Source organism: Anomaloglossus baeobatrachus, chromosome 12 (assembly GCF_048569485.1).
Source record: "Anomaloglossus baeobatrachus isolate aAnoBae1 chromosome 12, aAnoBae1.hap1, whole genome shotgun sequence".
NCBI classification, from domain to species: domain Eukaryota; kingdom Metazoa; phylum Chordata; class Amphibia; order Anura; family Aromobatidae; genus Anomaloglossus; species Anomaloglossus baeobatrachus.
Window position 1 is genome coordinate 25,330,502 of NC_134364.1, and position 23,600 is coordinate 25,354,101.

The 23,600-nt window shown below is 47.7% G+C and overlaps 1 protein-coding gene across 3 annotated transcripts in view; it reads left to right on the plus strand.

Moving 5' to 3' along the window:
- LOC142257486 (B2 bradykinin receptor-like) overlaps positions 1 to 22,568 on the plus strand; it is a 33,807-nt gene extending 11,239 nt beyond the window's left edge. The window contains exons 3-4 of one of the 3 annotated variants that reach the window (XM_075329618.1): positions 5,967 to 6,052; positions 19,175 to 22,568. In XM_075329618.1, coding sequence (XP_075185733.1) covers positions 19,199 to 20,263 — 1,065 coding nt within the window. In that variant the 5' untranslated portion in view covers positions 5,967 to 6,052; positions 19,175 to 19,198 and the 3' untranslated portion in view covers positions 20,264 to 22,568. The remainder of the gene's footprint in view (positions 1 to 5,966; positions 6,053 to 19,174) is intronic. The other 2 variants (XM_075329617.1, XM_075329619.1) reach the window with 2 other exon arrangements.
- Positions 22,569 to 23,600: the final 1,032 nt, after the last annotated feature.

Genomic DNA, 23,600 nt, shown 5'->3' on the forward strand with positions numbered 1-23,600 from the left:
GATAAATGTTGGATAGTTACTGTTTTATTTGCTAAATATCATATATAATATATATATATATATATATATATATATATATATATATATATCTATCATCACTGATTTAAATAGACAAAATAGTTACAAAGTATCTTTTATTAGAAAAGTATTTTGATATCTTTCTGATATTGTGTAACAATACAGTCCCCGTCTGTCGGTGATATTTGTGTTCTGGGCTTCTAATAATCCCAGGGTCTTCTCTTATCGCAAAGTTCTACAACTTTCTAATGCACTTTAATTTCAGGCTAAATCTTTGCTCTTTTTAGAATCACTTCTTTGATGTCAATTAATTAATTAATTTTTTCAATATTATATCAAACCTGTAAAGACTTAATCTCTCGTGGCCGAGGGTTTGTTACATTGTCATAAAGCCTAAGACGATTACAAACAAATCACCTTAATCAAAAACACTTGGGGAGGGAGAAATTTAAGAAAATTCTAGTGATAGAGGACGGTCAGTAACTGACTATTTCCACCTGTTGTCAGCACATTAAAGGATTAATCTAAAGAAAAATCAGTCACTTTGTAAAATATTTATCTAGTACATATCCTGGATTACCACCTGTATTTTACTCCAGAGCTGCACTCACTATTCTGCTGGTGCAGTCACTGTGTACATACATACATTACTGATCCTGAGTTATCTCCTATATTATACTCCAGAGCTGCACTCACTATTCTGCTGGTGCAGTCACTGTGTACATACATACATTACTGATCCTGAGTTACCTCCTATATTATACTCCAGAGCTGCACTCACTATTCTGCTGGTGCAGTCACTGTGTACATACATTACATTACTTATCCTGCACTGATCCTGAGTTACCGCCTGTATTATACTCCAGAGCTGCACTCACTGTTCTGCTGGTGCAGTCACTGTGTACATACATTACATTACTGATCCTGACTTACCTCCTGTATTATACTCCAGAGCTGCACTCACTATTCTGCTGGTGCAGTCACTGTGTACATACATTACTGATCCTGTATTATACTCCAGAGCTGCACTCACTATTCTGCTGGTGCAGTCACTGTGTACATACATTGCATTACTGATCCCCTTATTATACTCCAGAGCTGCACTCACTATTCTGCTGTTGCAGTCACTGTGTACATACATTGCATTACTGATCCTGTATTATACTCCAGAGCTGCACTCACTATTCTTCTGGTGCAGTCACTGTGTACATGCATTGCATTACTGATCCTGTATTATACTCCAGAGCTGCACTCACTATTCTTCTGGTGCAGTCACTGTGTACATACATTACATTACTGATCCTGTATTATACTCCAGAGCTGCACTCACTATTCTTCTGGTGCAGTCACTGTGTACATACATTGCATTACTGATCCTCTTATTATACTCCAGAGCTGCACTCACTATTCTTCTGGTGCAGTCACTGTGTACATACATTGCATTACTGATCCCCTTATTATACTCCAGAGCTGCACTCACTATTCTGCTGGTGCAGTCACTGTGTACATACATTGCATTACTGATCCCCTTATTATACTCCAGAGCTGCACTCACTATTCTGCTGTTGCAGTCACTGTGTACATACATTACATTACTGATCCTGTATTATACTCCAGAGCTGCACTCACTATTCTTCTGGTGCAGTCACTGTGTACATGCATTGCATTACTGATCCTGTATTATACTCCAGAGCTGCACTCACTATTCTTCTGGTGCAGTCACTGTGTACATACATTACATTACTGATCCTGTATTATACTCCAGAGCTGCACTCACTATTCTTCTGGTGCAGTCACTGTGTACATACATTACATTACTGATCCTGTATTATACTCCAGAGCTGCACTCACTATTCTTCTGGTGCAGTCACTGTGTACATACATTACATTACTGATCCTGTATTATACTCCAGAGCTGCACTCACTATTCTTCTGGTGCAGTCACTGTGTACATACATTACATTACTGATCCTGTATTATACTCCAGAGCTGCACTCACTGTTCTGCTGGTGCAGTCTCTGTGTACATACATTATTTATCCTGTATTATACTCCAGAGCTGCACTCACTGTTCTGCTGGTGTAGTCACTGTGTACATACATTATTTATCCTGTAGTATACTGTAGTTGTGTAAAGACAGCTGCGTTAACGGAATCCGTCAAATGACACATTCTAACGGAATCCGCCACCATAGGCGTCCATTATAAAAACAACGGACGCCTAACGGATTCCTGCAGGTTGCGTTTTTTTGACACTCTGCCAAGCGCAGAAAAAGTTACATGCTGCGTTCCATCCGCCCGACGCAGCGTCAAAATAACGACGCTGCGTCGTCCAGCGGATGCAACGCAGACACTTGCTTTACAGTGCGTCGTCCATACAAGTCTATGGAGACTAGCGCAGTGCGTTAACGGACTGCGCTATTCTCCATAGTGACGGACTCCGCTGAACGCGAGTGTGAAACTAGCCATACATCCTCTTCTGGGCTGATTCTTGGGCACAGTCTCTTGCTGATTCCCCCGCTGTCGTCTTCTTCTCACTATGTCCCCGCTTCCTCCATTAGTGAGGCATTCCGCGGTGTGAATGCGGCTCCATTACTGACTGTGACTATGAGATTAATAATGTTCCTCTATGTGCACTCTCCAGTGGGATGTATACAGATGTAGCAGAGGTGAACTTGTCTCTTGGGTCCTGATTGGATTTAAGGTGTGTGATCTCTGGGGGTGACTGCGCCCCGTGACGTCCCCATGGAAGCTGTGATCTCTGATATTTTGGGCAGATTTCTCGCCTCTTTCTGCAGGGTTTTGCCCCTTGTCTCGGGGGGATCGTGGTGCGAGCTCTAGAGTCACAGAATTAGCTAAGCGGTTTCCACATTGTGACTTTCCGGGGGTCTGGGTCACCGCTGCTATAAGCGAGGGTTGAGTTTCGGAGACGGACACTTAATACCCAGCAGCAAAAAAACAGCGTCACCAGTGCTCGTCCCTCACTGACCCCCGGCGGCTGCAGGACCCTGGCCCCGGCCCAGATAATCCGTCCGGGGGGAGTTCTAGAATTATGTGATAGGAGCTCGGTGTGTTTTATCTGGGCGGCTGCTCCGCTGCAGTCCTATGTAACACCACAGATAACACAGTGATATCTCTGAGTACAGATAATGTAGTAGATGTCACCTGCAGTCCTATGTAACACCACAGATAACACAGTGATATCTGAGTGCAGATAATGTAGTAGATGTCACCTGCAGTCCTATGTAACACCACAGATAACACAGTGATATCTGAGTGCAGATAATGTAGTAGATGTCACCTGCAGTCCTATGTAACACCACAGATAACACAGTGATATCTGAGTGCAGATAATGTCGTAGATGTCACCTGCAGTCCTATGTAACACCACAGATAACACAGTGATATTTGAGTGCAGATAATGTAGTAGATGTCACCTGCAGTCCTATGTAACACCACAGATAACACAGTGATATCTCTCAGAGTACAGATAATGTAGTAGATGTCACCTGCAGTCCTATGTAACACCACTGATAACACAGTGCCCTGCACAGTAATAGCACCCTGCACGGTAATGATACCCTGCACAGTAATAGCGCCCGCACAGTAGTAGCGCCCTGCACGGTAATAACGCAAAAGTGATTTTACAATAGAAATAAATAGTTTAATCATTTAACTTAAGGTCACTCCTCAACCTCCTTTGAAGTGTCAAAATACCACTTATATAATATTTATACACAGAGACAACCGTGGCATAATTTTGAATAAAACACAATCTTTATTATATCATATTAAAATTAATACAGCAATAGAGTCCTCAAAGGGTTAACTAGACTGCTGGAGTAGGTCAATAACAGTGATGGTGGATAATTCACAGTTTAATCACAATTACAGACTGGAAATATAGTACAATAATTTGTACATGAGCACATATCATACTTTCCTATCAATGCTATTGGTTATCATGTATCCCACTAACAATTGATTAGTTGCGATCACTATTTCCATGTCTTATCTATGGTCATTGTGATATAACCAGAGCTTCGCCCATGCGGTAAGGGGCACCTAATGATCAGCTGGCATTGCCATAGTGTATAAAGTTGTCCCCGACCGCCGCGAAACTACTAGTATATCACAGTAGGCTCATACAACCATTTATCCCGTGTTTGTTTATACTGTTGGAATCGGGTTGGCAGTGGCAGCCCGTAAGCCGTCTGCACCATATATCCTATGCAGCTGGATCAATTCCAAGGTAACTAACAGGGATGCAACAAAGTAAGTTTGTACAAAAAATCCAATTCATAGTTTCCCATTGATACTACTTTAAGGTGATGTACTCAATCTCACAATGACCAGTTACAATCATGGTATCAAGTGTCAGGACCATAAAATGGTTACAAAGTAGCCCAAGTTTCGCCCATGTGGCCAATAACAGGAAAATAGTCAAGACACCATGACCACGGCTTGTTTTCTTATCCACAAATATAGTAAATAAAACGTTACTGACCAATTCACAGCAAGTCCAGCCAAACACCAGTCCCTACGCGCGTTTCACCTCTTCTTCAGGGGACGTGTGATCATCACACGTCCCCTGAAGAAGAGGTGAAACGCGCGTAGGGACTGGTGTTTGGCTGGACTTGCTGTGAATTGGTCAGTAACGTTTTATTTACTATATTTGTGGATAAGAAAACAAGCCGTGGTCATGGTGTCTTGACTATTTTCCTGTTATTGGCCACATGGGCGAAACTTGGGCTACTTTGTAACCATTTTATGGTCCTGACACTTGATACCATGATTGTAACTGGTCATTGTGAGATTGAGTACATCACCTTAAAGTAGTATCAATGGGAAACTATGAATTGGATTTTTTGTACAAACTTACTTTGTTGCATCCCTGTTAGTTACCTTGGAATTGATCCAGCTGCATAGGATATATGGTGCAGACGGCTTACGGGCTGCCACTGCCAACCCGATTCCAACAGTATAAACAAACACGGGATAAATGGTTGTATGAGCCTACTGTGATATACTAGTAGTTTCGCGGCGGTCGGGGACAACTTTATACACTATGGCAATGCCAGCTGATCATTAGGTGCCCCTTACCGCATGGGCGAAGCTCTGGTTATATCACAATGACCATAGATAAGACATGGAAATAGTGATCGCAACTAATCAATTGTTAGTGGGATACATGATAACCAATAGCATTGATAGGAAAGTATGATATGTGCTCATGTACAAATTATTGTACTATATTTCCAGTCTGTAATTGTGATTAAACTGTGAATTATCCACCATCACTGTTATTGACCTACTCCAGCAGTCTAGTTAACCCTTTGAGGACTCTATTGCTGTATTAATTTTAATATGATATAATAAAGATTGTGTTTTATTCAAAATTATGCCACGGTTGTCTCTGTGTATAAATAGAAATAAATAGGAAGACTCTTGTAAGCATTTTTTAAGCAAACTTTAAAGGATATATGTAATTTTTATTATTATTTTGGAACGCTAGAAAATGTTTTTTTTGTTTGTTTTTTTTAAACATTTGGTCTTTATATAAGAAGTTTATTTGGAAATGTGTGAAATGAAATGGTGTAATTTTTCTTGCCTGAACCTGCTGAGCGCTCACTAGTTATTACTGTGATCTCAGTGCCGCAATGACATGACTGCTTCACTCAGATCACCAAATTTATTGGTGAGCGCTCATTAGATTTGGGCCCCAGGCCCCAGTATCATGTGTGATACTGACTGCTGAACAGTGTAACTACTGAGATCTGAGTGCTGCAGCTGCCATGTTATGACTGCTCTGCTCAGATCTCTGTAAAGACCAGTGATCAGCACAGCACCCACATATCAGAGTCACAGTGCAATCACCAATTAAATGTCTCTGCTCTGTGATCCTAAACATCATCCCTAATCCTTCTGCACTGCTTGTGTCTCACATCAGGGGCGAACAAACCATTGGTGCAACCTCTGCAGCCGCCCAGGAGCCACTTCTACCTCCAAAGCAGGTGAATTGCGCACTATGATGAGGTATCGAACCTTTAGGTCCAGCGCCGTGCCCTCTTCTTCCTAGTCTGTCCATGTATCACATCTAATAGTTTTCCCATCACATTTCCACATTACATGAAACAATATGAAACCTCCCGATCATATTTGGATGACCATTGTTGTCCGGCCACGACCTTGCAGTCGTAAAGCACTAAGTCCATCCTTTTTCTCGGCCTTTTCTCAGTCTTTCCAGTTGGCCGGTGCAGGGCGCGGCGCAGGAGGTCCAAACATACTTGTCTCTCCGGTATTCTGTAAAGCTTCCAGTATCTTCTCTGGGGATTCGCCTTTCATTGTTTAGATGGAAACTCCATGATGGGAACGGTTCTAAAAACTGTAAATTGTTACGTGAAGCTTCTGGCTCTGGGCCAATGTAAATGAAGGCTGACAACTGACACCCAATTATTTTCATTATCTATTTTCCAGGATTCTGAAAGATGAAACAATATTGCAAAAACTCTGAAAATAGATGAACCCGAGTGTGATTGCGGCCCCTGAGCCCTAGTTTGGGCATGTGTGCCTGGAGGAGCTCTTTGTAGCCCTCACCGGCTACCTGACTCCATTGCAGCTCTCAGATCCTCTGCTCTTTAGCTCTGCTCTTTCCAGTGTTGAGGCCGGTGATTGGCGTCACGTGGCGATGATACACCTGATTGAAATCAATGATGTGCGTCGCCCTCACCTGGTACCACGTGAGGTCAATCATAGGTCATTTAGGAACCAAAAAATTATTTCTATTTGCCAAATGCCAGAATAATGAGAGAGTGAATGTTTTCAGGCATTTTTCTTCCTTTCTGCACAGTGAAGTTTCCCTCCATGTCATTAGTATTTGGTGGCATTGCCCTTACACTGTATGACTTGGGTGAAACCTTTTGGATCCTTCCACAAGCGTCTCACAATAGTTGGTGGAATTTGGGACGATTCCTTCTGACAGAACTGGTGTAACTGAGCCATGTTTGTAGGTTGCCTTGCTTGCTCTGGCCTTTTCAGCTTTGTCCATACATTTTCAATAGGATTGAGATCAGGGCTTTGTGATGGCCACTCCAAAACATTGACTTTGTTATCCGTAATCCACTTTGTAACCAGTTTGGCAGTAGCTTCAGGTCATTTGGAAGCCCAATTCCCGCCCAAGCTTTAAGTTCCTGGCTGAAGTCTGGAGATGTTCTTCAGTTTTGCCTCAGAATCTTCTTTCCTCATGATGCCTTCTTTTTTGTGACATGCACAGTCCCTCCTGCAAGAAATCAGCCCCGCAACATGACGCTGCCACCCCCGTTTCACAGTTGGGATGGTGTTCTTAGGCTTTAAAGCTTCTCCCTGTTTCCTCCAAGCGTAACGATGGTGATTATGGCCAAACAGTTCAATTTTAGTCTGGTCAGACCACAGGACGTCTCCATAAATTAAGGTCTTTGTTCCTGTGTCTATTTGCAAAGATGAATCTGGCTTTTTTCTGTTTCTTTTGGAGTAATGGCTTCTTCCTGGCAGAGTGGCCTTTCAGCTCATGTTGATACAGTACTCGCTTCATTGTGGATAATGACGCAATCTTACCAGCTTCCACCAGCATCTTCACAAGGTCTTTTGCCTTTGTTCTTGGGTTGATATGTCTGACCAAAGCACGTTGATCTCTGGTACATAGAACCAGTCTCCTTCTTGAGTGGTATGATGGCTGGACGTTCCCATCTTGTTTCTACTTGTGTATAATTGTTTGTACAGATGAATGAGGCATCTTCAGGTATCTGGAAATTGCACCCAAGGATGAACCAGACATGTGCAAGTCCACAATTATCTCCCTGAGATCTTGGCTGATTTCTTTTGACTTTCCCATGATGCTACACAAAGCAGCCGTGTGTTTCAGGTGTGCACTAAAATACAGCCACAGGTGTGTCTCTATTTAATTCAGATGTTGCCAATAAACCTATCAGAAGCTTCTAAAGACATGACATCATCATATGGGCTGTCCCATATTGTTTAAAGGCATAGTACACTTAATGTATGTAAACATTTGACTTTGCAGAAAGTAATAAAAATGCCTGAAAACATTCTCTCTCTCTCTCTCTCTCATTATTCTGGCATTGGCAGATAAAAATAATTTTGGTTCCTAATTTATCTAAAACAGGAAAGGTTTATCCTGATTTCATGTCAGATAGTGAGAAAAACCTGCAGATGTGTCTGTATAGAGAGTAAAGGGAAAAACCTGCAGATGTGTCTTTATAGACAGAGGAGGGAAAACCTGCAGATGTATCTGTATAGAAAGCAGAGGGAAAAACCTGCAGATGCATCTGTATAGAGAGCAGAGGGAAAAACCTACAGATGTGTCTGTATAGAGAGCGGAGGGAAAAACCTACAGATGTGTCTTTATAGAGAGTGGAGGGAAACTAAGGGTTTCAACTAAATACACTGACAAGCAAAAGGGTAACAATATTTTAGCTTTTCAGTTTCAGTCTCCATATCTCTTCATCCACTACAGCTTTGAGTGTGAGACGACCTTCATTTTATAGACCATCTCCTTGGCTATGTCATACAGAAATTGGACATGAGTGTTGCTTTTTCTGTAAAAATAAAAATAATCGGACCCTTTTTCCGATCTCAGGGCTTGTAGGCCATTATTAATTGTTCCATTGAGACGCAGACATCAATCTTCCATTGTCACCCGCCTCCGTCCCTCCCCTCCAGAGACTCCCATCGTGTTTGCCTTTGATTTTGCAGAGATTAACAGACATAATCTCGGAAATTCACGGATCAGAGATAACGAGAGTGACTTTTTTCTGCCGTATTAGGAAGTGGAGCGCTACCACAAGACACAATGATGTGGGCTCCATTCTTCTTATAATGTCATCAGGCATAGATATCATCTTGGGGAAAGTGAAGAAGGGACCAAAGGAAAAGATAAGAGTTATAAAAACATTTCTTCCTTTTTTTGCAAAACAGCGCCACCACTATTCACAGGTTGTGTCTGGTACTGCAGCTCAGATCCATTATAGTGACTCTGCAATACTCTTGGCCATGGTTTTCCGTTTCTGGAACCTTCAGCTTCTTTGAGAAGCCAAGAAGTTGTCACGAATGACTGAATAGACATAAATTCCTTTACAACTGCAGCAAACGTGGAAACGCATAGTTCAGCATAGGAGCTGCGTACACAGAACGGTAGGCGATTTTTAATCAAGGCGGTTCTGAGTCCGGTTTTGTCCTCTGGTTTGGAGACGGGTACACGGTATTCCTCAGTATTGGACACAGATTCTCCCATTTATCTAGAGGTAAGGTTTAGATTAACGTTATTGCAATGTAATCACCCCGGATTAACGGTGGAGCTGCGGCTGACATGAGAAGAGACGAAACACACAATGTGGCCATATGTCCAATCCAACAAAAAAGATGTCTGGCCAAAGTCCAAATTATGGTGAAAATGTGCATATAGACCCCCGTGCGGTGACCGGACAGGTTTATATATACATTTCCATCTCCTTATGGCAATTTCTCATCCACGAAGAGTCAAACTACACAACCATCTGAGCAGTAACCTCCCATTATGCTCATGGCGCTAACATATACTGCATCACTGTACATACACTCAGGGCCGTATTTACCACTAGGCACCCGTGGTCTCATGCCTGGGGCGGCAGGTTGCGAGGGGTGGCACCTTCTGGCAGCAAAAAAAAAATAAAATTTTTTTTTTACATATCCTCTCCCTCTCCGTTAGACAGTCGATTAAATCCGCTGTGTTTTCGGAGGGGGGAGGGGGGAGAGACGCACCTCCATTTATTTGTATCCGCGTCAATTAAGACGCGAATGCAGACAAACAGTGGCTGCCGGGCACAGTGAGCTGATTGACCCCGGAACTGCCAGTGCCTGCACTTCCGGGGTCACAGGCGCGTGCCAATCAGCTCCTTCTTCTGTGCTGCTTCCAATGCTGTGTGGACATCACATGCAGAGCTCACAGCAGTACGCCGCGGAGGACGACGCAATGGAAGCCAGTGTCAAAAGAGGACACTCACGTGAGCCAGGAAGATGGCGGCAGGCACTGGAGCAGGTAAGTGCTCGCAGAGCTGAAGATTCATAAGGAGTGTTTGGGTGTCTCTAATGTAGACTGGAGATCTGCGCATGCCGTGGGGGGAGAGAGGCTGATAGTGGGGGAGACTTGGGGGAAGAGAAGCTGATACTGGGGGGACTTGAGGGAAAAGAGGCTGATACTGGGGGAGGCTGGGAGGAGAGAGGCTGATGCTGGGGGAGGCTGGGAGGAGGGAGGCTTATGCTGGGGGAGGCTGGGATGGGGGAGGCTGATGCTGGGGGAGGCTGTGAGGAGAGAGACTGATGCTGGGGGAGGCTGATGCTGGGGGGAGGCTGGGAGGAGAGAGGCTGATGCTGGGGGAGGCTGGGAGGAGAGAGGCTGATGCTGGGTGAGACTGATGCTGGGTGAGGCTGATGCTGGGGGAGGATTGGAGGAGAGAGGCTGATGCTGGGGGCAAAGAGGCTGATGCTGGGGGCAGAGAGGCTGATGCTGGGGGCAGAGAGGCTGATGCTGGGAGGAGAGAGGCTGATGCTGGGAGGAGAGAGGCTGATGCTAGGGCAGAGAGGATGATGCTGGGGGAAGCTGGGGTAGAGAGGCTGTTGCTGGGGGAGAGAGGCTGATGCTGGGGGGGGGCTGGGGGGAGAGAGGCTGATGCTGGGGGAGGCTGGGGGGAGAGAGGCTGTTGCTGGGGAAGCTGGGGGAGAGAGGCTGATGCTTGGGGAGAGAGGCTGATGCTGGGGAAAGAGAGGCTGATGCTGGAGGGAGAGAGGCTGATGCTGGGGGGGCTAGGGGGAGAGAGGCTGATGCTGGGGGAGGCTGGGGGGAGAGAGGCTGATATTGGGGGAGAGGCTGCTGCTGGAGGCGGGGGGAGAGAGGCTGCTACTGGGGGAGTGGGAGAAAGGGGCCAATGCTAGAGACAGCGGACAAGGGTTGAGGGATAGTGCAATGACAAAATTGATGGGGGGGAGTGTAAGGACTCAGAATGAGAGGGGGCAGCATTGGGAGCTCATTATGGAGAAGGGGCAGCATGTGTGGGCTCAGTATAGAGCGGAGCAATGTAGGGGAGTCAATATCAAGAGGGGGGTAGTGTGTGTGTGTGTGTGTGGGGGGTCTCAGCATAAGCGCTAGTGTGGTGGTCTTAGTATGATGAGTGGGGCACCATGGAGGTGTCATTATGGAAAAGAGGAAGGCAGCATTAGAAGCTCATGGAGAGGGGCAGCATGCATGGGACATTGTGAGGAGGGAGCAGCATGCATGGGACATTGTGAGGAGGGGGCAACATGCATGGGACACTGAGGAGGGGGCAGCATGCATGGGACATTGTGAGGAGGGGGCAGCATGCATGGGACATTGTGAGGAGGGGGAAGCATGCATGGGACACTGAGGAAGGGGGCAGCATGCATGGGACATTGTGAGGAGGGGGCAGCATGCATGGGGCATTGTGAGGAGGGGGCAACATGCATGGGACATTGTGAGGAGGGGGCAACATGCATGGGACATTGTGAGGAGGGAGCAGCATGCATGGGACATTGTAAGGAGGGAGCAGCATGCATGGGACATTGTGAGGAGGAGGCAGCATGCATGGGACATTGTGAAGAGGGGGCAGCATGCATACATGGGACATTGTGATTAGGGAGCAGCATGCATGGGACATTGTGAGTAGGGAGCAGCATGCATGGGACATTGTGAGGAGGGAGCAGCATGCATGGGACATTGTAAGGAGGGGGCAGCATGCATGGGACATTGTGAGGAGGGGACAGCATGCATGGGACATTGTGAGGAGGGAGCAGCATGCATTGGTCATTGTGAGGAGAGGCAGCATGCATGGGACATTGTGAGGAGGGGGCAGCATGCATGGGACATTGTGAGGAGGAAGCAGCATGCATGGGACATTGTGAGGAGGGGGAAGCATGCATGGGACATTGTGAGGAGGGGGCAGCATGCATGGGACATTGTGAGGAGGGGGCAACATGCATGGGACACTGAGGAGGGGGCAGCATGCATGGGACATTGTGAGGAGGGAGCAGCATGCATGGGACATTGTGAGGAGGGAGCAGCATGCATGGGACATTGTGAGGAGGAGGCAGCATGCATGGGACATTGTGAGGAGGGGGCAGCATGCATGGGACATTGTGAGGAGGGGGCAGCATGCATGGGGCATTGTAAGGAGGGGGCAGCATGCATGGGACATTGTGAGGAGGGGGCAGCATGCATGGGACATTGTGAGGAGGGAGCAGCATGCATTGGTCATTGTGAGGAGGGGGCAGCATGCATGGGACATTGTGAGGAGGGAGCAGAATGCATGGTACATTGTGAGGAGGGAGCAGCATGCATGGGACATTGTGAGGAGGGGGCAGCATGCATGGGACATTGTGAGGAGGGAGCAGCATGCATGGTACATTGTGAGGAGGGGGGCAGCATGCATGCGACATTGTGAGGAGGGAGCAGCATGCATGGGACATTGTGAGGAGGGAGCAGCATGCATGGGACATTGTGAGGAGGGAGCAGCATGCATGGGACACTGTGAGGAGGGGGCAGCATGCATGGGACATTGTGAGGAGGGAGCAGCATGCATGGGACATTGTGAGGAGGGGGCAGCATGCATGCGACATTGTGAGGAGGGAGCAGCATGCATGGGACATTGTGAGGAGGGGGCAGCATGCATGGGACATTGTGAGGAGGGAGCAGCATGCATGGGACATTGTGAGGAGGGGGCAGCATGCATGGGACTTTGTGAGGAGGGAGCAGCATGCATGGGACATTGTGAGGAGGGAGCAGCATGCATGGGACATTGTGAGGAGGGAGCAGCATGCATGGGACTTTGTGAGGAGGGGGCAGCATGCATGCGACATTGTGAGGAGGGAGCAGCATGCATGGGACACTGTGAGGAGGGAGCAGCATGCATGTGAGGACCGTGTGCAGATCATATTTCATAATTGAGGAAGGTGTGGTGGGTATAATATAAGGGAGGGCAGTGTGTAGTTTATTAGGGGCAGTGTGACAGTCACAGTATATAAGTGGGGACGGTGTGCTGGGAATATTTTATACTCATGCTGTTTTGATGTGCCTGTGGTGATCCCCATAGGGGCCGTTAGTGCCCTTCGTTTCTCATGATACTTTTTCAAGTGTTTTACAGAGTAGATCTGCCTTAAACAGATGTCGTGTGCGAAAACTCATAGTTTTATGTTGTCACTAAGGGGCGCGACCACTTAACAAGCCTAGGGCAGCATGAAGGCAAAATACAGCCCTGCATACACTGTACATCACTCATATCCAGGGTAATAAGAAGACGTGGAGCTGTGGAAAAATTGGGACATGACACCTACAAGGAGACTGGTGCCGCCATAATAATGCCAGCAGCCCCATAACCCGTCATACAGAGCGGAGATGTAAAGTCCCTATATAGTTATCATCCCTGAACAGGTGTCAGCCGCAGCCTCTCTATACCAGTGTCAGCCGCAGCCTCTCTATACCAGTGTCAGCCGCAGCCTCTCTATACCAGTGTCAGCCGCAGCGTCTCTATACCAGTGTCAGCCGCAGCGTCTCTATACCAGTGTCAGCCACAGCCTCTCTATACCAGTGTCAGCCGCAGCGTCTCTATACCAGTGTCAGCCACAGCCTCTCTATACCGGTGTCAGCTGCAGCCTCTCTATACCAGTGTCAGCCGCAGCCTCTCTATACCAGTGTCAGCCGCAGCGTCTCTATACCAGTGTCAGCCACAGCCTCTCTATACCAGTGTCAGCCGCAGCCTCTCTATACCAGTGTCAGCCACAGCCTCTCTATACCAGTGTCAGCCGCAGCCTCTCTATACCAGTGTCAGCCGCAGCCTCTCTATACCAGTATCAACCGCAGCCTCTCTATACCGGTGTCAGCCGCAGCCTCTCTATACCAGTGTCAGCCGCAGCCTCTCTATACCGGTGTCAGCCGCAGCCTCTCTGTACCAGTGTCACCCACAGCCTCCGTATACCAGTGTCAGCCGCAGCCTCTCTGTACCAGTGTCAGCCGCAGCCTCTGTATACCAGTGTCAGCCGCAGCCTCTGTATACCAGTGTCAGCCACAGCCTCTCTATACCAGGGTCAGCCGCAGCCTCTCTATACCAGTGTCAGCCGCAGCCTCTCTGTACCAGGGTCAGCCGCAGCCTCTCTATGCCAGGGTGAGCCGCAGCCTCTCTATGCCAGGGTCAGCCGCAGCCTCTGTATACCAGGGTCAGCCGCAGCCTCTCGATACCGGTGTCAGCCGCAGCCTCTCTATACCGGTGTCAGCCGCAGCCTCTCTGTACCAGTGTCAGCCGCAGCCTCTGTATACCAGTGTCAGCCGCAGCCTCTGTATACCAGTGTCAGCCGCAGCCTCTCTATACCAGGGTCACCCGCAGCGTCTCTATACCAGTGTCAGCTGCAGCCTCTGTATACCGGTGTCACCCGCAGCCTCTGTATACCAGTGTCAGCCGCAGCCTCTGTATACCAGTGTCACCCGCAACCTCTGTATACCAGTGTCAGCCGCAGCCTCTGTATACCAGGGTCAGCCGCAGCCTCTCTATACCAGGGTCAGCCGCAGCCTCTGTATACCAGGGTCAGCCACAGCCTCTGTATACCAGGGTCAGCCGCAGCCTCTCTATAGCAGGGTCAGCCACAGCCTCTCTATACCAGTGTCAGCCGCAGCCTCTCTATACCAGTGTCAGCCGCAGCCTCTCTATACCGGTGTCAGCCGCAGCCTCTCTATACCGGTGTCAGCCGCAGCCTCTGTATACCAGTGTCAGCCGCAGCCTCTGTATACCAGTGTCAGCCGCAGCCTCTCTATACCGGTGTCAGCCGCAGCCTCTCTATACCGGTGTCAGCTGCAGCCTCTGTATACCAGGGTCAGCCGCAGCCTCTGTATACCAGGGTCAGCCGCAGCCTCTCTATACCGGTGTCAGCCGCAGCCTCTCTATACCGGTGTCAGCCACAGCCTCTCTATACCGGTGTCAGCCGCAGCCTCTCTATACCGGTGTCAGCCGCAGCCTCTCTATACCGGTGTCAGCCGCAGCCTCTCTATACCGGTGTCAGCCGCAGCCTCTCTATACCGGTGTCAGCTGCAGCCTCTCTATACCGGTGTCAGCCGCAGCCTCTCTATACCGGTGTCAGCTGCAGCCTCTCTATACCGGTGTCAGCTGCAGCCTCTCTATACCGGTGTCAGCCGCAGCCTCTCTATACCGGTGTCAGCTGCAGCCTCTCTATACCGGTGTCAGCCGCAGCCTCTCTATACCGGTGTCAGCTGCAGCCTCTCTATACTGGTGTCAGCTGCAGCCTCTCTATACCGGTGTCAGCCGCAGCCTCTCTATACCGGTGTCAGCCGCAGCCTCTCTATACCGGTGTCAGCTGCAGCCTCTCTATACCGGTGTCAGCCGCAGCCTCTCTATACCGGTGTCAGCTGCAGCCTCTCTATACCGGTGTCAGCCGCAGCCTCTCTATACCGGTGTCAGCCGCAGCCTCTCTATACCGGTGTCAGCCGCAGCCTCTCTATACCGGTGTCAGCCGCAGCCTCTGTATACCAGTGTCAGCCGCAGCCTCTGTATACCGGTGTCAGCCGCAGCCTCTGTATACCGGTGTCAGCCGCAGCCTCTGTATACCGGTGTCAGCCGCAGCCTCTCTATACCGGTGTCAGCCGCAGCCTCTCTATACCGGTGTCAGCCGCAGCCTCTGTATACCAGGGTCAGCCGCAGCCTCTGTATACCAGGGTCAGCCGCAGCCTCTCTATACCGGTGTCAGCCGCAGCCTCTCTATACCGGTGTCAGCCGCAGCCTCTCTATACCGGTGTCAGCCGCAGCCTCTCTATACCGGTGTCAGCTGCAGCCTCTCTATACCGGTGTCAGCCGCAGCCTCTCTATACCGGTGTCAGCCGCAGCCTCTCTATACCGGTGTCAGCCGCAGCCTCTCTATACCAGGGTCAGCCGCAGCCTCTCTATACCAGGGTCAGCCGCAGCCTCTCTATACCAGGGTCATCCGCAGCCTCTCTATACCAGGGTCATCCGCAGCCTCTCTATACCAGTGTCAGCCGCAGCCTCTGTATACCAGGGTGAGCCGCAGCCTCTGTATACCAGGGTCAGCCGCAGCCTCTCTATACCGGTGTCAGCCGCAGTCTCTCTATACCGGTGTCAGCCGCAACCTCTGTATACCAGTGTCAGCCGCAGCCTCTCTATACCAGTATCAGCCGCAGCCTCTCTATACCAGTATCATCCACAGCCTCTCTATACCAGGGTCAGCCGCAGCCTCTGTATACCAGGGTCAGCCGCAGCCTCTGTATACCAGGGTCAGCCGCAGCCTCTCTATACCGGTGTCAGCAGCAGCCTCTCTATACCAGGGTCATCCGCAGCCTGTCTATACCGGTGTCAGCCGCAGCCTCTGTATACCAGGGTCAGCCGCAGCCTCTGTATACCAGGGTCAGCCGCAGCCTCTCTATACCAGTATCAGCCGCAGCCTCTCTATACCAGTATCATCCACAGCCTCTCTATACCAGGGTCAGCCGCAGCCTCTGTATACCAGGGTCAGCCGCAGCCTCTGTATACCAGGGTCAGCCGCAGCCTCTCTATACCGGTGTCAGCAGCAGCCTCTCTATACCAGGGTCATCCGCAGCCTGTCTATACCGGTGTCAGCCGCAGCCTCTGTATACCAGGGTCAGCCGCAGCCTCTGTATACCAGGGTCAGCCGCAGCTTCTCTATACCGGTGTCAGCTGCAGCCTCTCTATACCAGTGTCAGCCGCAGCCTCTCTATACCGGTGTCAGCTGCAGCCTCTCTATACTGGTGTCAGCTGCAGCCTCTCTATACCGGTGTCAGCTGCAGCCTCTCTATACCGGTGTCAGCCGCAGCCTCTCTATACCAGGGTCAGCCGCAGCCTCTCTATACCAGGGTCATCCGCAGCCTCTCTATACCAGGGTCATCCGCAGCCTCTCTATACCAGTGTCAGCCGCAGCCTCTCTTATTTTTCTAATCCTTGACCCCCCTTCAGGTTCTTCTCATAACAGTAGCAGCAATTAAATTGGACATGTCGTCTAATATAATTAACGAGCTTGAGACCTGAGCGGAGAGGGAACAGGCAGTGCCCGATCTGTGGATGCGCTTCACAATGGTGGGACCTCCCATGCATGACACTAACAATCTTATCCTAGTATAACAATATCATTCCTCATCCTTAGGTCAGTACACGTTCTGCGTTTCCCACCGTGCCATGGCGGGTACCGGCCTCCGCAGGATTCTCCTGAGCCGCCTCGACCTGCTTCGCTCCAATTATAATTTCCACACTACTAAGCTTTGGGTAATGAGGCCGAGCAGCTGCACATCATGGGAATGTTTCATTTCCTCCCACACGACTGGACATTTATCTCCTGTATTAACAGCTAATACCTGGAGATGTTGAGTTACTAGGGTTTTATCTCCGAGGTTCAGTGTTGTGTTGGGTGGCTCAAATCCCACTTGGGATCTGGGTGAATATTTACGTTTCCCCCTAAATTTCTTATTGGCTCAGTATTTAGAGATTATGCCAAACATTTGGAAACTAGACCCTTGGCTGTGGACCAAAACAGGGTCTAATACAAGCCAATTTTTAAGGTTGTCTAGAGATCCCATATCAGAAAAGTACCATAGTCTTCTAGTCCATGTCAGCTATGCCCATTGCCCACGTGCGCCAGTATCCGCAAAGGTGCCCATGTTGGGTGCATGAATTAGTTGTTCCAAATGACTTATGGGAAACACACAAAAAAAAGTAGAGTACCGAGAAGACGAGGGAACTGAGGAACACAGGGAGCCCCCTTAGACTAGTGCTGTGTAGTATAAGTAGTAAAGGACACTTTACACGCTGCAATATCGCAATCGATATCGCTAGCGAGCGTACCCGCCCCCATCGGTTGTGCGTCACGGGCAAATCGCTGCCCGTGGCGCACAACATCGCTTACACCCGTCACATGGACTTACCTTCCCTGTGATGTCGCTGTGGCCGGCGAACCGCCTCCTTTCTAAGGGGGGCGGTTTGTGCGGCGTCACAGCGACGTCACACGGCAGCCGTCCAATAGAAGCGGAGGGGCGGAGATGAGCGGGCGGAATATCCCGTCCACCTTCTTCCTTCCTCATTGCCGATGGACGCAGGTTAGGAGATGTTCGTCGTTCCTGTGGTGTCACACATAGCGATGTGTGATGCCGCAGGAACGACGAACAACCAGTGGCATGCACCACCAACGATATTATGAAAAGGAGCGACGTATCAACGATTTTTGATGTTTTTGCGAACGTTGATCGTCGCTTCTAGCTGTCACATGCTGCGATGTCGCTAACAAGGCCGGATGTGCGTCACAAACACCGTGACCCCGACGATATATCGTTAGCGATTTCGCAGCGTGTAAAGCACCCTTAAGACGTGGCTGCAGTATCTCCAGTATTTTCATTACTGGATTTTTGAGGGTTCCCGTTGGCCAACATATGGTATGGTTGCATTGAGCCTCTGAGATGGTCCAGAGAGATGCAGGGTTGACCATTTACCACTATTGGGCGCTTTGGACAAGCTTTGGAGACCTAGTCAAGAGTTGAGCTATAACTGAGATTACAAAAAGTCAATCATCCTGCCTTGGAAGAGGAGAGTTCAGAATGGAGGGGGTGTTCAATGTATGATTGCGTTGAGCCCCTCAGATAGTCCATAGAGATGCAGGGTTGACCATTTACCACTATTGGGCATGTTGGGCAAGCTTTGGAGACCTAGCCAAGAGTTGCGCTATAACTGAGGTTACAAATAGCCAATCTTCCTGCCTTGGAAGAGGCAAGTTCAGAATCCTTTATGGTGGTCTCCAACTTGTGGCTGTCTTTGGCTTTTGGTGACATTCATGATCAGAAACCTGCACATTTTTTGTGTCACTAGCCTTTCTTCATAGTGTAAGAGAATAGAAGACATTAGTAGACGAATGTGGGCACAATCCCTTCTCTATTTTCCACAGTTCTTTCCACCTCAAATCTTTTGTCCATAGTCCTTTTTGGATTTCTCCCATCTCCCATATCATACATGCACTTTGATTTTACATTCCTGGTTATGTAATGATAACTATATTGGGCAAAACAATTAAAAAAAGATTTCTTTGTGTTTCCAACAGGAGTTCAAGTGTACCGAATCAAAGATGATGACCGAACAACCCAACTTAAACATGTCCGCTAATACCAACGCCCCTCCAGGAAATTACTGCATAGACATGGCTAAGTTCGACTGGCTCTTCACCTACCAACCCATCTACATGTGGTTCATCTTCGTTGTAGGCTTCATATTAAACTTGTTTGCCATTTTGGTCTTTATCCTTCATAAGAGCCGCTGCACAGTGGCAGAGATCTACCTGGGAAACATGGCTGCTGCCGATCTGATTTTTGTCAGTGGCTTACCCTTCTGGGCTATATACATCGCCAATAGGTACTACTGGCCGTTTGGAAGTTTCATGTGTGTGGCTGTCAATGGCTTGATTCAACTCAACCTCTATAGCAGCATCTACTTTCTGATGATGGTCAGTATTGACCGATATCTGGCTTTGGTGAAGACCATGTCTGTTGGTCGGATGAGAAGACCATGGTGGGCCAAGGTGAACTGTGTCATCATCTGGATGTTTGCATTTGTGTTAAGCTTGCCCTCAGTGATCTTCCGAAAAGTGCAGTTCTTCGAACCCCTTAATACCACTGCCTGTTTAATATTCCCACCATTTGAAAACTGGAAAATTTTCACAAATATGATCCTGAATATCCTTGGCTTCTTGGTGCCTCTGTTCGTTATTGCCTTCTGTACATTTCACATTATTTCCGTTTTGAGGAACAACGCAATGCAACATTTCAAGGAAGTCAATAATGAAAAAAAGGCCACTTGGCTGGTGTTGGCCGTTCTCTTGGTCTTCATAGTGTGCTGGCTCCCCTTCCATATTTCTACCTTTATTAACACATTGGAACGTTTCAATGTGTTTTCGTCATGTGAAGTGGAATCGGTAAATCATATTTTTAACCAAATCTCTACATACATTGGGTTCAGTAACAGCTGTATCAATCCCATCATGTACATCATGGTTGGAAACCACTTTAGGCAAAAAGCCATAGAGGTTTACAGAATGCTTCTACGTAGAGGAACCAACAGGAGAAAGTCATCGTTCGGGCTCGATGAAAGCAATTCAACACAGATTTCGTACGCCAAGAAGAAATCAATTGGTTGAATCAACAATTGCAATAGATCAATATTTATTTGAGGACTTTGAATGATTGTACTAAAATCTTATTGAGGATGTAGATAAGTTTAAATATGCTATCATAGCTTTCACCAGGGGACCAATTCGGATCAAGGATCCACAAGTACTCATAACTCTGCCAGTCTGGGCAATGGGACCTTCAAAGTGGGAACATCACCCAGCCCACCGCTCTAACTTTCTTACTGATCTTCATAGACAATGTCACCTAAATCTATTCTGAACCATTTCTGATGATGCCAGGGGGTTGGTATTTCGGAGGTTCCTTCACTTGGTAGAACCCAACTCTTACTCCTGTACAGAGTCCCATTCTCTTCAACACTGCTCTGTGATTTGTCGCTGTTGGCTTTATACTTGAGGCTCAAACACAAGGGATTTCTTTGTGAACGTTACATCCCATCAAGGTGTGCTTTATGGACTGCCACCATCCTTTATTTGGGGAACCTGAAGCAAAGGGGAGCATACCTTGGAGGCCACTCACATTTAGGCCCCTGAAAAAGATGGCCAAGATCTGGTTAACCTAAGTCCTTTGCTATTTATTACAATAAAAACTGTGAAAGCCTCTTAACATCAGAAAAAGACAACATTGTTGGCAATGATGGGAAGAATAAGATGTAGAAAGGAGATAGAGGGAAATCAAACACCAGAACGTTCCATACTTGGTGGCTAGACTGGTCACCAAAATGGGGGCAAATTCTGATTTTGTCTAAGAGTCCACCACTTCATTCTCTTTATACAGTTCCATCTCATAAACCTCAACGTTGGCACCTCCTGACATCAGAGGACGGATTTTGGTGTACTAGACCTGCAGTGATATGTCTCCATTACCAATGTTGCTGCATCTATTATATACTTTGGTGTAGCCGTGCATCTACAAAAATACTTGATTAAAAAATAAAGTATTTTATGAGATATATTTAGCTGGAGTTGAAGAGTAGAGAAGATGTCCTCAGGATACAGAAAGTCCTGGTCTTGGGCTGCCAAGTGAGGAGACCCTTTTGAAAAGGTGGACTTTACTCATTGAATGCCTCCCAGTCTGTAAAAGTACAAGCCGTGCCAAAACCCAAAGGTGCTACCATCACCCTCATCAACTGATATGGACTGTGCTTAATTTGAGCTGCTGGGGTCTTGACTTGAAGCTTGATAGGAGAGGAAAACTGAATGATTGCAGTTGAGCAAAACAGTTTGGTAGCCGGTAGCAAGTGACCATCCTCCTGCCTGCCGACAACCTCGGCACCTCTTCTGATTAGGATTCTGGGCACGGGCACACCAAATGTTGTCCTCCTACTAACCAGAAAAGGCATCGGAGATGCCCCTAAGTAGGAGGAGGTTCACATGGCTCTGGTCTGGTGGCACATGACCACCGAAGGGCACTGGCACACCAAATGTTGTGCTCCTCCTACTAACCAGAAGACGCACCAGAGATGCTCCTAGGTAGGATGAAGTTCACATGGCTTTGGTCTGGTTGCACAAGACCACCAAATGGCACGAGCACACCAAATGTTGTCCTTCTCCTACTAACCAGAAGAGGCACCAGAGATGCTCCTAGGTAGGAGGAAGTTCACATGACTTTGGTCTGGTGGCACATGACCACCGAAGGGCACTGGCGCACCAAATGTTGTGCTCCTCCTACTAACCAGAAGAGGCACCGGAGATGCCCCTAGGCAGGATGAGGTTCACATGGCTTTGGTCTGGGGGCACATGACCACCAAAGGGCCCCATGACCAGGGTACTGCAAATCTTTTTGCTCAACTCTATGAATAATGTCTTGATAGTGGCCAGAAGGTCCAGGATTTGTGTTTTGTACAGTGTTGTAAATTTTTTAGCCGTGTGTATGAAGATAATAAAGTAGGTTGCCACCAGTATTAAGCAACCATGCGCTGTATCTCCTTTTGCCACCCATATTACATGAGCCTGCCTGAGCATATAAAGTCCTGCCATAGGAAAAATCCTAAAAATGCCAAAAAAAGCCACTTTTGTATCCCGTGTACGGTATTGTATCTCAGCCCTTTTTACTTGGCGCTGAGCTACAGTTCCACATTCAGCTCATGGACCAGAGAGCCCCCATTTTTGGTATGAAGTGATCTCTCAAAAGCTTGTGATCCAGTGTTGATCTTTATTATTGTGATTTTATTTGTAGTTTGTGTTTTTTACTATAACTTTTTGTCTGGGGCGTCCATCTTTGTTGTACCCATCGTGAATGTGTTGGGTGCAGAGTTCTTGCCCTTTGCTGCCAAGATGATTCTAATAATCCTGAAAGAATAAAGTGCGTATGTGACACCTTATCTTGTCTGACTGGCATTTTATGGAAAGATGATATTCATTTTAGTTTCACCAGGGGCGGAAAAGGGGGGTACGGCAAAGCAGCCCAATCACCAGGAGGTGGGGGGTCAGAATCAGGGAGGTGTTATGGTCTTTTTTCCCATACTCTGGGGGTCTGTCTATATACAAATGCTCACCAGGCTTTGGGGGCTTTGGTTTTGGCACCATCTGATGTTCACGTGTGATACAAAAGTGTTATCTAAGTCCCATCAATATTTGGTGACCGCCATCATTTCTTCCCAGTTCATTTTTCATTTGCACATTTTTTTTTTTTTAAAGAACTCGGCCGAGAGTTTGTTCCAAACATGTTGGAGAATTAACCACAAATCTACAAACAAACAGAACTAACACTGCGACATACAGACGCTACAGATACTTTATATATTGTTCTAATTTCTTCTCCATTCACATCCAAAGCTGAAACAATTTCCATCCGCGTGTTCTCATTGGGATTCTGTATACAGGAAAGCACCGATGCAGACATAGAAGGGAGGTCAGATACCGAAATCTCCAGGAGAAAGTGACAGCTGGCCGCAGATATATAAAGTACGCACCGTCTCTGGAACTTTAGAGTTTACAACTTCCAAGGATAAGATCCAAGATCTGAGGATATTTCTATTACTTACTGCATATAGAGGTGTTATCAGTTATTGGACAAGAGGTGGAGGAGGTGAGCTGTGACATCCCCTATTGTGAATGGTGGATCCTGTGCTATCTACTCTATATAGAAGTGTTATCACTCATTGTACAGGAGGGGGAGGAGGTGAGCTGTGATATCCCCTATCAGGAATGGTGGATCCTGTGTTATCTGCTGTATATAGAGGTGTTATCACTCATTGTACAGGAGGAAAAAGAGGTGAGCTGTGACATCACCTATTGTGAATGGTGGATCTTGTGTTATCTATTGTAAATATAGGTATCAGTCATAGTACAGGAGGAGAAGGTGAGCCATGACATCACTGATTTGGAATTGTGAATTCTATGT